At 39.7% G+C, this 13,953-nt stretch overlaps 1 protein-coding gene across 4 annotated transcripts in view; it reads left to right on the top strand.

Moving 5' to 3' along the window:
• The window catches only part of MAPRE2 (microtubule associated protein RP/EB family member 2), a 93,006-nt gene that overhangs the window by 57,516 nt on the left and 21,537 nt on the right, over nucleotides 1-13,953 (top strand). For 3 of the 4 annotated variants that reach the window (XM_035124853.2, XM_035124854.2, XM_035124852.2), the window contains one exon: nucleotides 1,512-1,639. The exons of the other annotated variant lie outside the window; for it this stretch is intronic. In XM_035124853.2, coding sequence (XP_034980744.1) covers nucleotides 1,519-1,639 — 121 coding nt within the window. In that variant the 5' untranslated portion in view covers nucleotides 1,512-1,518. The remainder of the gene's footprint in view (nucleotides 1-1,511; nucleotides 1,640-13,953) is intronic. 4 annotated transcript variants of the gene reach the window in all.

The raw sequence follows: 13,953 nt of genomic DNA, 5'->3' as shown, positions 1-13,953 counted from the left end.
GCTAAATCAATCATTTGTTGCTGGGTATGGTCTTTTGCACAGGGTGGTATTCAACTAAATTTTCCTCCTAGTAGACCAATTGAAATTAATGGACCTAACTTAGTCATGTTCATTGATTTAAATGGGTCTGCTTTGAGTAAGTTGAAGGCCAAAGGCTGCTCTGCAAATTTGGGGGCTGAGGAATTGATGACATGAAGAATATCGGAAGAGCCAAATTCATTTCTGTCTCAAGTATGCAAAGCATCAGTTTGACTAGGTCCATAGATACTACTTGTCACATGTGATTTCCCCCCATCCTTGCCAAGGACTAGAACAGGGGTGGGAAACACTCCAGTCCTCTGTGTTCAGCCCTCAGGGCTCCCCCCAACCCTCAACCCCAACAATGCTCATCACCAGTCCTGTGCCACATCTTCCTGCAACTGTTCTTGAACTCTGTCCTGGAACTTATAATGGCTCCTGTTTGTCTAGGAGGAGGATGCAGAGATGTGGGAGGCAAGGGAGAATGAAGACACCTCCGTCTTTTGCATAGCCTATTGTCACATCCATTGCTTTGCCCACTGCTGGCATGTGGCCCCCAGAGGTTGCCTACAAAAAAGAAGAAGAAAGAAATGTGGGCTGAAAAAGTGTCCCCACCCCTGAAGCATCGTTTGGGTATTTTGTGTTCTCATAGCCTTGTTTCTGATCCCACTATGTAATCCTGATACAGAGTTCTACTGGAGCAAAAAGCAAATGCTACCATGTAGCCACCATTCATAGCATCTTTTTTAAATTTTTCATGCTCATCTACACATTTATAATGCACTATATTTACATACTTTTCAGTGGTGTTTGTCAACTCACTCCTAATTTTACAAGTGCTTTCAGAATTTCAAAATATAAGCACATCCTAGTAAATCTGTAAGTAAAACAGGTAATTTACCAAACCAACTGATGCAGGTGATAAGTTCCAGTATAGGATAAAAATCTGAATGCTGTTAAAAACCCATATGCACAGTAAGAAAATGCATGCTACACCTATTAAATGTTGCTTTTGGGGGGAGAGAGTTCAGGATAAGTATCCATTGAAATACTGTCTCTGGTCAAACACCAATTACAAAAAGATGCAACTCCTCATTTTCCTCTGAAAAATTGGGGCTGGGGTTGACACATGTATTTCAGCTTCCTGATGAAGCCTTCTTAAGAGAGGGCTGGCTCACTTTTGATTAGATGAGTCTTGTTGCAATTTTATGTGATGCAGTGGTCTTTAGCATTTCCAAGAGATAAGCGCCTAGAGGCGTAATATATACCCTAAATGCTAATTTTCTTAAAAGTGTTTCAGGATGTGCTAACTAGAATCTTTCCAATATTTTTCAAATATGATTTGATTTTATATTTGTATGCTGTTTCAATAATAACAAAGTCGAGCTTGGAGCTATGACATGAAGATTGTAAGGGGAGAATTACGTTGTTGGTGACATGCACCTCATAAGAATTATAACCAATCTTATATATCTGCTTATTTGATTTTGCAGTTGGGGAATGGCGGTCAACGTGTATTCTACCTCTATAACCCAAGAGACTATGAGCAGACATGACATCATTGCATGGGTGAACGATATAGTATCTTTAAACTACACAAAAGTTGAACAACTATGTTCAGGTAAGATGCAACTTTTTAAAAAGACCGGTATTTTATCAATAACAATGTATCAGTGGTGTGCCTGAAAAGCGGTGTAGAAATACTGCAAATAATACAGTGGAACCTCGGTTTATGAACACCTCGGTTTACGAATTTTCGGTTTACGAACGCCACGGACCCATCTGGAACGGATTAATTCACTTTCCATTACTTTCAATGGGAAAGTTCGCTTCAGTTTATGAACAGACTTCTGGAACCAATTACACCCATGGTTTGGGTTAAGTACGCTTCAGGTTGAGTACTCTGCGGACCCATCTGGAACGGATTAATCCACTTTCCATTACTTTCAATGGGAAAGTTCGCTTCAGTTTATGAATGCTTCAGTTTATGAACATACTTCTGGAACCAATTGTGTTCATAAACCGAGGTACCACTGTAATGAAAAAGAATAAAAGCTTTCTCTGTATCAAACACATATATTTGTATTTTGGCCTGTGTTACAGTGTTTTTTACATGATGTTATTCATTTTAAAGGATACACATTTAAAAACAACAACAACAATAACAACCATGTTTTAGCTCTCTAAATATTCAAATCTATAGAATGGACTTCAGTAAATCACAGAGCTATTTTGACATTAGTTGCCAATTACTGTTTCTATCTGAACTTTACTGGTTAAGGGCTTTATGTGTAGTGCTTTTTTTACTGTATTGTGAACATCGCTGTGATCCTAATTAGATGAGGGGCTGTCTATAAATGAATATATAAATAATATAATAATATATATTGTGTGAATCACAAACTCATACCTTTATTTGAAAAGTTGATTTGTGGAAATCAAAGTAATAATGAACTATACTTTACCTATACTTTATTATTTGTCAAAATGGGGGAGGGGCACAGGGGAGAGAACACCATCTATGAGAGAATGGACAACTAAAATCTGGGACATCATTTGCATGGTAAAAATCATCACACAAATGGTTAGAACCAGAGGAGGGTTGACAGCAAAATAATGTCTTACAGAGAAATGGAATCCCTTTAAAATGTACTGGAACAATACAGTAGTACAGGATAATGTTAACCCATTTGTGTTACTTGGAACCTTGTAATATTGAAATGTTATATTTTATTTTGGTTCAGAAAGTAGGGTGGTTGTCTTGTTATGCAGATTGTAGACCTCTCTTTCCAAGGACTCTAGTAACAAGTTAAGGAGGGACTTTTTCCAAGTGAACCTGCATGTAGCTTTGTTTGATGTGCATTCTTTGGCACCTTGGGACATTGATCTGCTGCTGAATCAAAGACTAGCTGGCAGGAATGTCTAGCAGAATTGCTTCAGTCTTTGATATATTGTTTACCTTTGAGCTTGAGTAGTCATGCTGCAGCCATGCTTTCAGTCCAACAAGGGTCTGCATCTTTGGGTTGTGGCAATGCCATATATTGATGGAGACTTGCTAGGGCAAAAAGGCTCTGAACAGTGGAATGATAAATGTGGATTTGCTTGTCTTGATCACATGTGATAAGCAGATAATGCTTTTGTGGCTTCTCCTCCATCATCTTATTAAAAATGATTTTGGGACATGTTACAAGGAAAGTTTAGCCTTACTTCAGTTTTCTTGGGATTCTAGTAAGTTGTCCTCATTCACCAATTTCATAGCTTTCATTTATTTATTTTTATTTTATTTCTGACCTGCACACCTGTAACTGTTACGCTCCATTGTTCTTGTATTTAGATAGTGGGGTATAAATATGGAGAGAACTCCTAACTAGTTTTAAAGTTCTAGTTACAGGTGGGTAGCCGTGTTGGTCTGAGTCGAAGCAAAATAAAAAAAATTCCTTCAATAGCACCTCATATTTTGGTATGAGCTTTCGTGTGCATGCTGCACACGAAAGCTCATACCAAAATAAAAACTTAGTTGGTCTTTAAGGTGCTACTGAAGGAATTTTTTTATTTAGTTTTAAAGTTGTCTGCTTTCTTACCCTGCTTCACATACAATTTCCTGATGGAGTGTTTGCACTTAGCAGTTGTAATGTTGTTCTGTGGTATCTGAAGACTTTACCGTGCTTGCTGAAGAGACCACATAAAGATTGCAATAAAAGTATAAATTTTAAGGTGCTGTTTCATAATAAATGTTATGCACTTTTGTGTTTTCATATTGTAAACTGCCCTGTGATCCTCAGATGAAGTGTGGTATAGAAAGTTAATAAATGAAACCAATTGTGGCGTTTCACTTCTAGGGGACCAGCAAGAATTAAGTTGTATGGGAGGTGAATAGCCAATAGGAGCTCTCCAGGCAGAAGCAGGGGTATATAGGGAGAAGCAGGCAGTCAGAAGGGAGGAGTTGATGAATGAGGTGGAGAGGATTTGAGATAGAGAGAGGGTTAGAGAAGCTAGTGAGGTGAGCTGAGAGAGTAATAAGAAGGGAACTTCAGTCAGAGAGGAAAAGGGGGGAACTAGTACTAAAGATTAAGTTTAAGCAAAAGTACCTGAGTAACGGTGAAGAATTTATATGCTTGTAAGATCATTTCCTAAATAAACTTAATTGTTTGGTTTACCTTTCACCTGACTGGAATCCTATATATGTGGACCAGTACGCAGACTTACTGGTTGGTGGCAACAAGGAAGAATATAGGCGAGGGAGGTACTGGGTCAATAGACCGTGAAACGTCTGGGGGCCTTTACCGAGTAACCTCACCAATCCAATAAACAAACCATTGATTGCTAAGAGTTGCATGCCCTAAAATGTTGGCTTTTAGAACATGTGAGGGCAACTTAAAGAGCCGACCCTCTGTGTCAACCTTTAGAGCTGTACTAGATACAGATAGTGAACTACTGAATATGGATGTTATTAATGTAGTATCATCATGATTGTTGCCAAGTTTCATATTTTGATTTTCCCCACGTACTCTAAATCTTCAATATTATTATTATTATTATTATTATTATTATTACTACTACAACAACTGAAAGCTGGAATCAATTCTTGAAGGTGAAATTATCTGAATATTATTATCAATGGGAGCTCCTTTTATATGCCTTCGCTGCATGCGCAAATCACTCCCTATGAATCATGGGGGACCCAGCTCAAGAATGCTCATTCCCAGTCTCTTCCTGGTCTTCTATGTGTTACCTTCCCCCTGCCTTTTAATCCCATGAAAGGGGAAGCACTGGCACTACTGGTGTTAACTGTAGCCATGGTTAACCTTAGGGTTACTGTGCTTTGCCAGGTTCTGAAACCATTGTATTGCATCCTGTTTCTTTTTTAAGAAAGGGTCAGAAACCTTTCTCACTGGAGCCTAGGATTCTTGGGAGTTCTAATGAAATTTTGCAGTATTTCAGGTTGCCTCACTGTTTGTACTTAAGCACATTTGTAAGATAGAGCAAGACAAAGAAATTCAGTAGTACTCTGCAGATCTTTGAACTGCTATGCTGATCTAATTTGGTCTTTTATCCTTCTTTCCTTCCTTCCTTCCCCTCCCCGTTTTTAAAACGAGTGCTCCTTGAAGCATTTCCAGTCTTCATGCAGCGTAACATTAGCCCCCATAAAATATCTGCATTTACAGGAGACTTCAAAGGGCAAGAGAGAGTGTGGGAAGCACTGCAATATTCAGGAGCGTTTCTTAGCATTAACAGTGAACTTCAGAACAAGCCAGATAATTGGATTGTATAAAATGCTTGAAGTGTTGTGGCATTCTGGATTTATATTTGGGGAAATATGTTGGCAACTAACCAGAAAACAACCACCCTGGCAGGCATAAAGGCCCCTTGTTTTGAAAAATATATGAAAAGCCAGTAGTCCCATGCCTGTCCAATTTTTGCTTTAAAAAAATATTACCGGTAGTTTTATTTATTTTGCCTTTGCATTCATGATGAACCAGAGGCCAAGCTGTTTGTGTGTGTTGTAGTAGGGATGCACAAGCATTCCAAAGAGTTGCCTGCCTGCAAATGTTAATGGTTTTGTGACAACTTCCTTCAACTATTTACAGAAAATAGTGTTCCCATTGAAATCAATGGAGGTTTAATATCCCCATTCATTTCAATACACAGATTTGTCCAAAGCTTCAGGGGTGCGTTGCTTCTGATGCTACCCTGCAACTAGCCCTTTGAGGGTATGCACCAGGTTAAAGTCTCATATCTTCCACCACCAATCACTTGAAATCAATGGAGATCCCCCTCTGATTTCTGTAAGCAATACAGAAAAAGGGCAAGGAATAAGTAGCAGTAGCTAAATCAGGAACAAGTTCCTTGAGTGTGGGTGTGTGAGAGATACTGAGACAGAGGGAGGAAGGGAGTTTCTGTATCAGAACAGTGTGAGAAAATACATCCATGTGTGTGTCCTTATTTTTGAAGAGCAGTGTACAGTGGATAAATAGTTGATCTGTATATTACTTCATGAACACATTGCACCTCGTATGTGGTATGCATCTGTTGTCTAGTCTGGTTCATTTTCGTAGGTGAGCTCTGCTTGTGATTTGGGTTCTTGGCCATGGATTCATTTTTGGATGCTCCTTTGCCCTCCTTCAAAGCATTATATTTTTAAAATAGATTGCTGCATAAAAAGGTAAAGGTACCCCTGACCATTAGGTCCAGTCACGGATGACTCTGGGGTTGCGTGCTCATCTTGCTCTATAGGCCAAGGGAGGCAGCGTTCCGGGTCATGTGGCCAGCATTACTAAGCCGCTTCTGGCGAATCAGAGCACCGCACGGAAATGCCATTTACCTTCCTACCGGAGCAGTACCTATTTATCTACTTGCACTTGATGTGCTTTTGAACTGCTAAGTGGGCAGGAGCTGGGACCAAACAATGGGAGCTCACCCCATTGCGGGGATTCGAACTGCCAACCTTCCGATCGGCTAGCCCTAAGCTCTGTGGTTTAGACCACAGATGTGTCTAATGTGTGTTATACATCTGGTATGTGTGTACATGAAATAGCTGTGTAGTTTATATAAACAAGAGTGTTTTCTGTGGACTAGGCACTCTCATATGCCTGGTGGCCACACCTATACCCCACACAGGTGCTAGATTTTTGTCTTTCAAGAGCTGGTAAGTCTGCTGGGGCAGGAAGGGAGCTCTAGAAGAAGAAAGAATAGCACATTCAGACTTTGGTTTGACTGTATAGAGCAGGCATAGGCAAACTCGGTCCTCCAGATGTTTTGGGACTACAATTCCCATCATCACTGACCACTGGTCCTGTTAGCTAGGGATCATGGGAGTTGTAATCCCAAAACATCTGGAGGGCTGCGTTTTAGAGCAATCTAAAATTAAAAGGCAGGAGGAAATTCAACTTTTGAATGAAGGGTTAGTTTGTCTGAATTATAAGTAACAATAAATACAAGATATGGAAATAATTTTAAATAGGGGGGGATCAAAACATTTGAAAAACTCAAAAACAATGGCAATACAAAATAAAATGTTTGTCCAGCAACGTATTACTTGAAATAATTGATGGGATAAAAACTAGAAATGGAACAGAAATTTGTCCAGTTTAATTTTGAATGCAAATCTACCTGACATGCACTTCTGAAACCAATATGCAAACCAAAGCACAGCTATGTTCTTTTTTTAAAAAAATTGTGTTTCTCTGGATTTTGCAGTGCAGTTCTCCAACCAAAAGTGTGTATAAAAATGTATACATTGGGAGGGATTGTAAAAAAATGCATTATAATGGAGAAAATTGCTTGTAAAACTGTGTATTAGGTGAAATGCATATCTAAATGTATATGAATTTTCCTGATAACTGAGCTTGAGATAAGCAAAAGAAGAAACTGACAGATTTATCCATCCCTTATGAGAACAGTTACTTGCCTCTTAAGATTCTGCATTCCATTCTGTGCATTTGAACAACCCTGTTCAGCTTCAATTGGAATACTCTAAACTCTGCTCATTTGAGGTTTCCCCAAAAGTGCATGGATATATACAGGACCCAACCCTATTGCCTGGGGACAAAAAAAAAACCATTTCTCGATGAGAACATGCACACACCCTGAATTAAGAATGTTAGGCCTTTCTATGCATGAAAAAGACTTTAGCTTTCATTTTCACAAATCAGTGTCAGTAGAGCTGCATGCTAAATTTAGAACTGAGGTCATTTGGCACATAACAGTTAAGTGGGCTGTCAGAAAGCACAGGGAACCCTGTTCTGCCTTCTGCCTACTTAGCAGAGACAAACACACAACCAAGAAGAATAGATAGCCTGTAAGCAGCTTTTCATTTGCATGCTTTAACCCTAGGTATTTTCTTTCAGTGGCATCTAGGGGCACTCCTTTAAAAGTATTGAATGGCAAAGAGAAAAGATAAAACAAGACGTGTTTCCAGTTAGCATGAAACTTGTGGGTGTAAGAAAATTGCACCTTCGTTTTCAAAATGGAGTTTTTAAGCTTTACTCCTTGGATAAGCATGGATTATAGAGGAACTCAGGATACATCTCTGCAGAGGATATGCAATGGCTGGCAGAGAAGACAGAGTGACAAAACTGTTGCCATTATTGCAAATGGAAAAAGGAATTCAAGGCAGAGATGTCATAGCACACATATTGCCTAATTCATGGTGTGGCTATTCTTCCTTGATATGCATCCAGAAGTCCTGATATTGAAAACAGATTCTGGAGCTGAGTTCTGGCACAAATCTAGATTTCTTCCCATTTAATATTTTAATTTTGGGTTGTAGTTTACAGTAGGGGTGCTAATGACATTCAGATAAGGCTAAATTTTGATTGTAGACTTGAGATACCACTTTGGTGGAACTGCAACTGAAATTGAACCAGGCAAATGCATGGGCTCCTGGAGAGGAGGTTGTGGCCATTTTACTCCCCCATTCTTGCTACTGCCATGCTGTTCTAATCTAAACCATGGTTTGGTTTAGTGTGTTGTCCAAACCTGGGGTCATGGTATGTCCCTGAAGGAGAAAACCACAAGCCCAGATTTGGAAAACATACTAAACCAAACCTTAGCTTAGCAGGAGGGCTGCTGAAGGCTGCCATCTCGTCTCCATGAACTCTTAAATTTAGGTGTTCAAACTAAGCCATGGTTTGGCTTAGTGTGATTTGCAAAGCATCTTATTAGATGACTCAGCACATATTAGCAAGACCCTGTGATTGTTTCTGCTCTGATCTAGGAGCTTTGGCAGATTCTCACTTCAGAAATCCAGGTTGTCCAGACATTTCCTTAGCAGAACCCTGCAGTTCTGTTTATATGTTGCTTGCTCTAATTTTACATCTATAGTGCCTGTGGTGTCTTTCTAAAACCTTTCACATATTCTTGTTTCTCAGTAGTTATAGCAGCAGATCATCAAAGGTTAAACAACTTGACTGCACTGTTAGCTTTTTTAAAATAAAATAAAAAAAGGACCCAGTTATGTTCCAGATTAAAATTGTAATGTGAATTCATGGAGTGAAAGGAATATGTACTTTTAATTGAAAGAACATTCTCTCTATAGCTGTGGAATGGAGGCTGTGCGATATGTTTGGTTAATTGGTTACACTTTGCTCTCCTGAGAATTTAGATCAAGGCAGAGTGAGATTAAATAGATCTTGCTTCTTTACATAGGCTGCATTGGTTTACACATTTTTAATTATTTTACTGTTTTAATTATTTATATTCTGATCAGATTAGCAAAATCTAGACAGATCTGGGGAACCTTTGGCCTTCCAGATGTTGTTGAACTATGACTCCATCAGCCCCAGAAAGAATGACCAATGCCATTATGCAGCCTTGCTTAATTCCCTTCTCAGTTTTAATTGCTCTAAGATGACCCTGGGGAGTATGTCTTACTTTAAGAGAAGTCCCTTTGTGTAATGTTCATATTAGATAGGGTAACTGTTGATCAATGATGTATCCAGTTTTTTCCACAAGGTGGGTCAGGATATAGAGTCAAAGGCTGCTCTAAATTCTATAAAGGCAGCATATAGAGAGGTTGTATCACTAGAGGAATATTTTATTTCCTAATCAAATGATATAATATGAAACACTGATCGATGGTAGTTCGCCCTTCCCTAAAACCAGCTTTTTTTGTCTGCTAGAATGTTCTCTTGCTCTAGTCAATCCTAGCATAGCTGCCAAGTTATCCCTTTTTTAAGGGATTTTCCATTATGCTGAATAGGCTTCCTCGCGAGAAAAGGGAAAACTTGGCAGCTATGAATCCTAGGTAAGTGCCTTGCATAGAACTTGCTAATGGTATTAAGTAGACTAATCGGTCTGGAGTTTGCCAGATCGTTCTTTGACCTTTTTTTTGAAAATGGGAACTATGACTGCTAACCTCCAATCGAAGGGAGCTTGTGCATATCGATTGATGCAAATAAAGAGAGAGGCCAGAATAGGAGCCCAGAAGTCCAAATTGTTTTTAATAACTTATGGTGGGTTTAAATTCTGCTCTGGGGCCTTCCCTGATTTTAGTTGGGCTACAAGACGATTAATTTCAGACACAGATACAGGCGGCCATATTGGGAGATGGTCTTTAAGATGGCCAGGATCTTCTTTTCCAGAATTAGTATCTGAATATAATTCTTAAAAATACATTTCCCAATTAGTTGAAGTAATAAGACATTCTAATCACTTTGAGCTTTTAAATTTTGTAATTGGCATTTTTATCTTGATACTGGTCATTGACCGTAATAAAATGACTTGACCTGACTTGACTTGGCATGGCCAATGACCAGGGATGATGGGAGTTGTAGTTTGGCAACATCTGGAGAGCCAAAGATTCCCCATATGTATGTATATTTGATACAGTTTTTTATCTGTGTAGCCTCTGAACTAGGTGAAACTTGTTTTCATATGTTGTGAGTCGAGTTGGGGGCGGGGGTGCGAAAACCCATTATACCAACTTGTAAACAACATACAGTGCTCTTTCTCAAAACTCATTGTCCAACTAACTATCTAGAAAGCAAAACCAAACATTTAACCCAAAGTAGCTTTCATAAGTAATAATGTTAACAAGTTTCTTTCACAATTTTGGAATGCTGTCACTGTGAAACAAATCTGCTTTTGCTCTGCAGCTATTTCTGTTCTTGCCAAAAAGTAACATCATGCATACTTTATTGCAAGATGCTGCTGTGTGGGTCCCATCTGTGAATTTGTAGAGAGTTTGTTCCTCAGCTGCTACCTAGTAGACTCCTAAGATTCTGATGTCCAGACCCTTTTATATTATAGCTCTTTTGGGAAATAGCTTTCTGTATGCAAGTGGTCATACATGTGAAGGAGTGGGATGCACTAAAGTGAAGGCAATAACTTTTATTTCAACAAGAAAGTATTTGCAAGTTGTGTATTCAGATAAGCACATCTTTTATATGGTTATATGGGCCTCCATCCAAAAGTGTTCACACATAGTTATGTACTCATATAATCCACAAGGATATTCCTGTCTCCACCCATCAGTCAGCTGGCAAACTATGTCAGTTCTGACTTCACTGATTACATAGAGAACAGAAGGAAGGAGTGCTTAGATTTAGCCCCTGCCCAGACTGATGATCAGAGTTTTGAGCTTCTTCTTCTTCTTTTTTTGAATAGATATTTATTGATTTTCACAATAGAGTTTTGAGCTTCTGGCTGCACTTAACTGTTCAGCACTGCAAGAGGTGTAGGTGTCAGGATGCTGTCAGTAGCTGCTGGCTGGTTGCTCAGGAAAGTATAAAGAGAAGGAAAAGTTACTTACAGTCCTTTTTTTATTTCGAACTTAACAGAGAGAGGTTGTAGAATCTAGCCCCTTGGATAATGGTGGTGTCCTGAGTGAATCTCCACCCCTCTCTCTCCCACTTCCTCATTTGTCATCATCATCATCTCCTCTATGGGTGCTGCTACATGCCTTCTGTCTTTGAGCTCTCTGCTCTCCTACTTTTAAGGCTTGTCGGGTTCCGGGAGATGGAGGGTCTGTAATGCTTTCTAATGACAACATGTCAGCTGGATGTATTTTGGCTCTCCCATGATTTCCCAACCTTTCCCTTCATCTGCCTCTGAGCTACGACCTCCTTCAAACCCTTGTTGTAAATATATACTGTCTTCCTCTTCCTCCTCCTCCCTGGAAGGGTCAGGATGGGGAGGCGGTCTCCACTTTTATTCCTCCTCTGCCCAGTAGGAGTAGGAGTAAGCAGTAGGAGTCCTGGGTGTGCTGTCCCAGCTTACCAATTATGCCATGTTCTTCTTTGGAAACTGTGTGTGTGTGTGTGCGTGCATGTATTCTTGGTAAAAAAATAATTCGTGCTCAAAAGCCAGTTGCCTGGGATCTCTCCAGGCTATGTGACACACCCACATACCCACAAAGATGAACATGAGAGAAACCTTGGAGGTCATAGCAGCAGCCGCTGCCAGGTTTTGGCTTTGTTGCAAAGGTGCAACAAACGTGACTCCTAGGCTAACAAGGCCATGCTGTCTTACTGGATTGGGCGTAGGGGGAGAACTCCCTCACCATACCTGAGCTGAATCTAAGGAGAAGAACCCATGTGACATTAAGAATTTTCTGGGCCATGGGAGTGGTGCTGAAGAGAGATGTAAGGAATGATGTGTTAAGGCCCAGGAGAGTTAGTATTCGCACACACCCCTCCCATTGCAACCAACAACATACATACAGCAGTTTCCATGTACAAATTAGTGAATCAGAATGCTGTAGCTGGTAGCATCAGACAGATAGAACTCTTAGCAGCTTAACAAAAAATGTAATCGAATCTAGACAGTGTATATCATGTGTTTGGGTAACTCAAATTCTGTGCCAATCAAAGCTGAATTCCTCATCCTGTTTAGATGGTGCGCGTTAAGCAAATTTGCACATCCTTAACATAATTTACAACATGCTGATTCTGTTCTGTTTTATTCTATTTATTCCATTCTTACTAGTCATAGTAAAGTGTTATAAAGGGAACTGGAGCTTTGCTCCCAGATTAATCATTCTCAGCAACCCCTCTGCCCTTTCTGATTATCACCTGGTTTGTTCATTTGTATTTTTAAAGAAAGCTGTGTCTTTTGGGATAAAAGCTGAATTCTGTGCCTGAATATAAGATTCAGGGCTCTTATGGCACTTGTGTAGAAGGAGACATAAATATATCACCCAACTGTATATCTGTGCCTGATAGTTTCTATAGGTTTGTTGGACACCTAGACCATATTCACACCATACATTTAAACCGTATGATAATACTTTAAACAGTCATGGCTTCCCCCAAAGAATCCTGGGAGCTGTAGTTTGATAAAGGTTCAGAGAATTGTTATGAGCCCCCTATTACCCTTCTAGAGCTACAATTCCAAGAATTTCCTGTGAACAGAGATTGATTGTTAAACCAAGCCAGAATTATTCTTTCATCAATTTCTGAAAGCTGTATTAGTGACAGTAAATACTGTGAAGTTATGTCCCTTTCTTTCTTCCCTTTTAAAAATAATAACTAAAACTTCAAAAATAGCAATATGCTGACTTAGTTAAGGAGTCTTTTTGTGATGACACTTGAAAGGCCATGTCTCTGTGGGGCTTGCCGATCGGAAGGTCAGCGGTTTGAATCCCCGTGACGGGGTAAGCTCCTGTTGTTTGGTCCCAGCTCCTGCCCACCAACCCTGTTTCTCCTATTTTAAGACGTAGTCATAAAATAAGCCATAGCAGGATTTTTAAGCTTTCAAGGAATATAAGCCATACCCCGAAAATAAGACATAGCAGTTCGAAAGCACGTTAAAGTGCCAGTAGATAAATAGGTACCGCTCCAGCGGGAAGGCAAACGGCATTTCCGTGCGCTGCTCTGGTTCGCCAGAAGCGGCTTAGTCATGCTGGCCACATGACCCGGAAGCTGTCTGTGGACAAACGCCAGCTCCCTTGGCCTATAGAACGAGATGAGTGCGCAACCCCAGAGTCATCCATGACTGGACCTAACAGTCAGGGGTACCTTTACCTGTTTTTGTATGTCAACAAACATGTAATGGAAGTTAACGAAAAGGAAGGGTTAGTTTGCCAGATCTGTATAATGACTAGCAGTGGTATAATCTGCTGTCTGTTGCCTTCTGTTCAGTTCTAAAGCAGTATAGAATTTCTGCATTCTAATTGGGTCAAAAAGAAGTTACCACTCATGCATGTAGCCAACACAGCCACATTTGCAAATACAATCTGTAACCCAGCCTGCAAATTTTGAAAACATTGATGACTAAATCAATACCCCAGAGGAAATAAAGCACATTTATGCTATCAAAGGAAATACTGGACCACTTTTAGAAAGCTGCCCCCCAAAAGGTATATTTAATGCTGACAACTCTGGTTAGGGTCCTTTGCAGTGACAACTGATGACTTTTGGAATATTTTTTAAATAGTTGCTTCCTTCTCCACACTAGTAATTGTCCAGTACTAACAAAGGAAATAGTACTTTTAAT

This window comes from Zootoca vivipara, chromosome 8 (genome assembly GCF_963506605.1).
Source record: "Zootoca vivipara chromosome 8, rZooViv1.1, whole genome shotgun sequence".
NCBI lineage: Eukaryota > Metazoa > Chordata > Lepidosauria > Squamata > Lacertidae > Zootoca > Zootoca vivipara.
The sequence above is the reverse complement of the archived record's forward strand: the minus strand, read 5'-3'. Positions and strand labels throughout refer to the sequence as shown.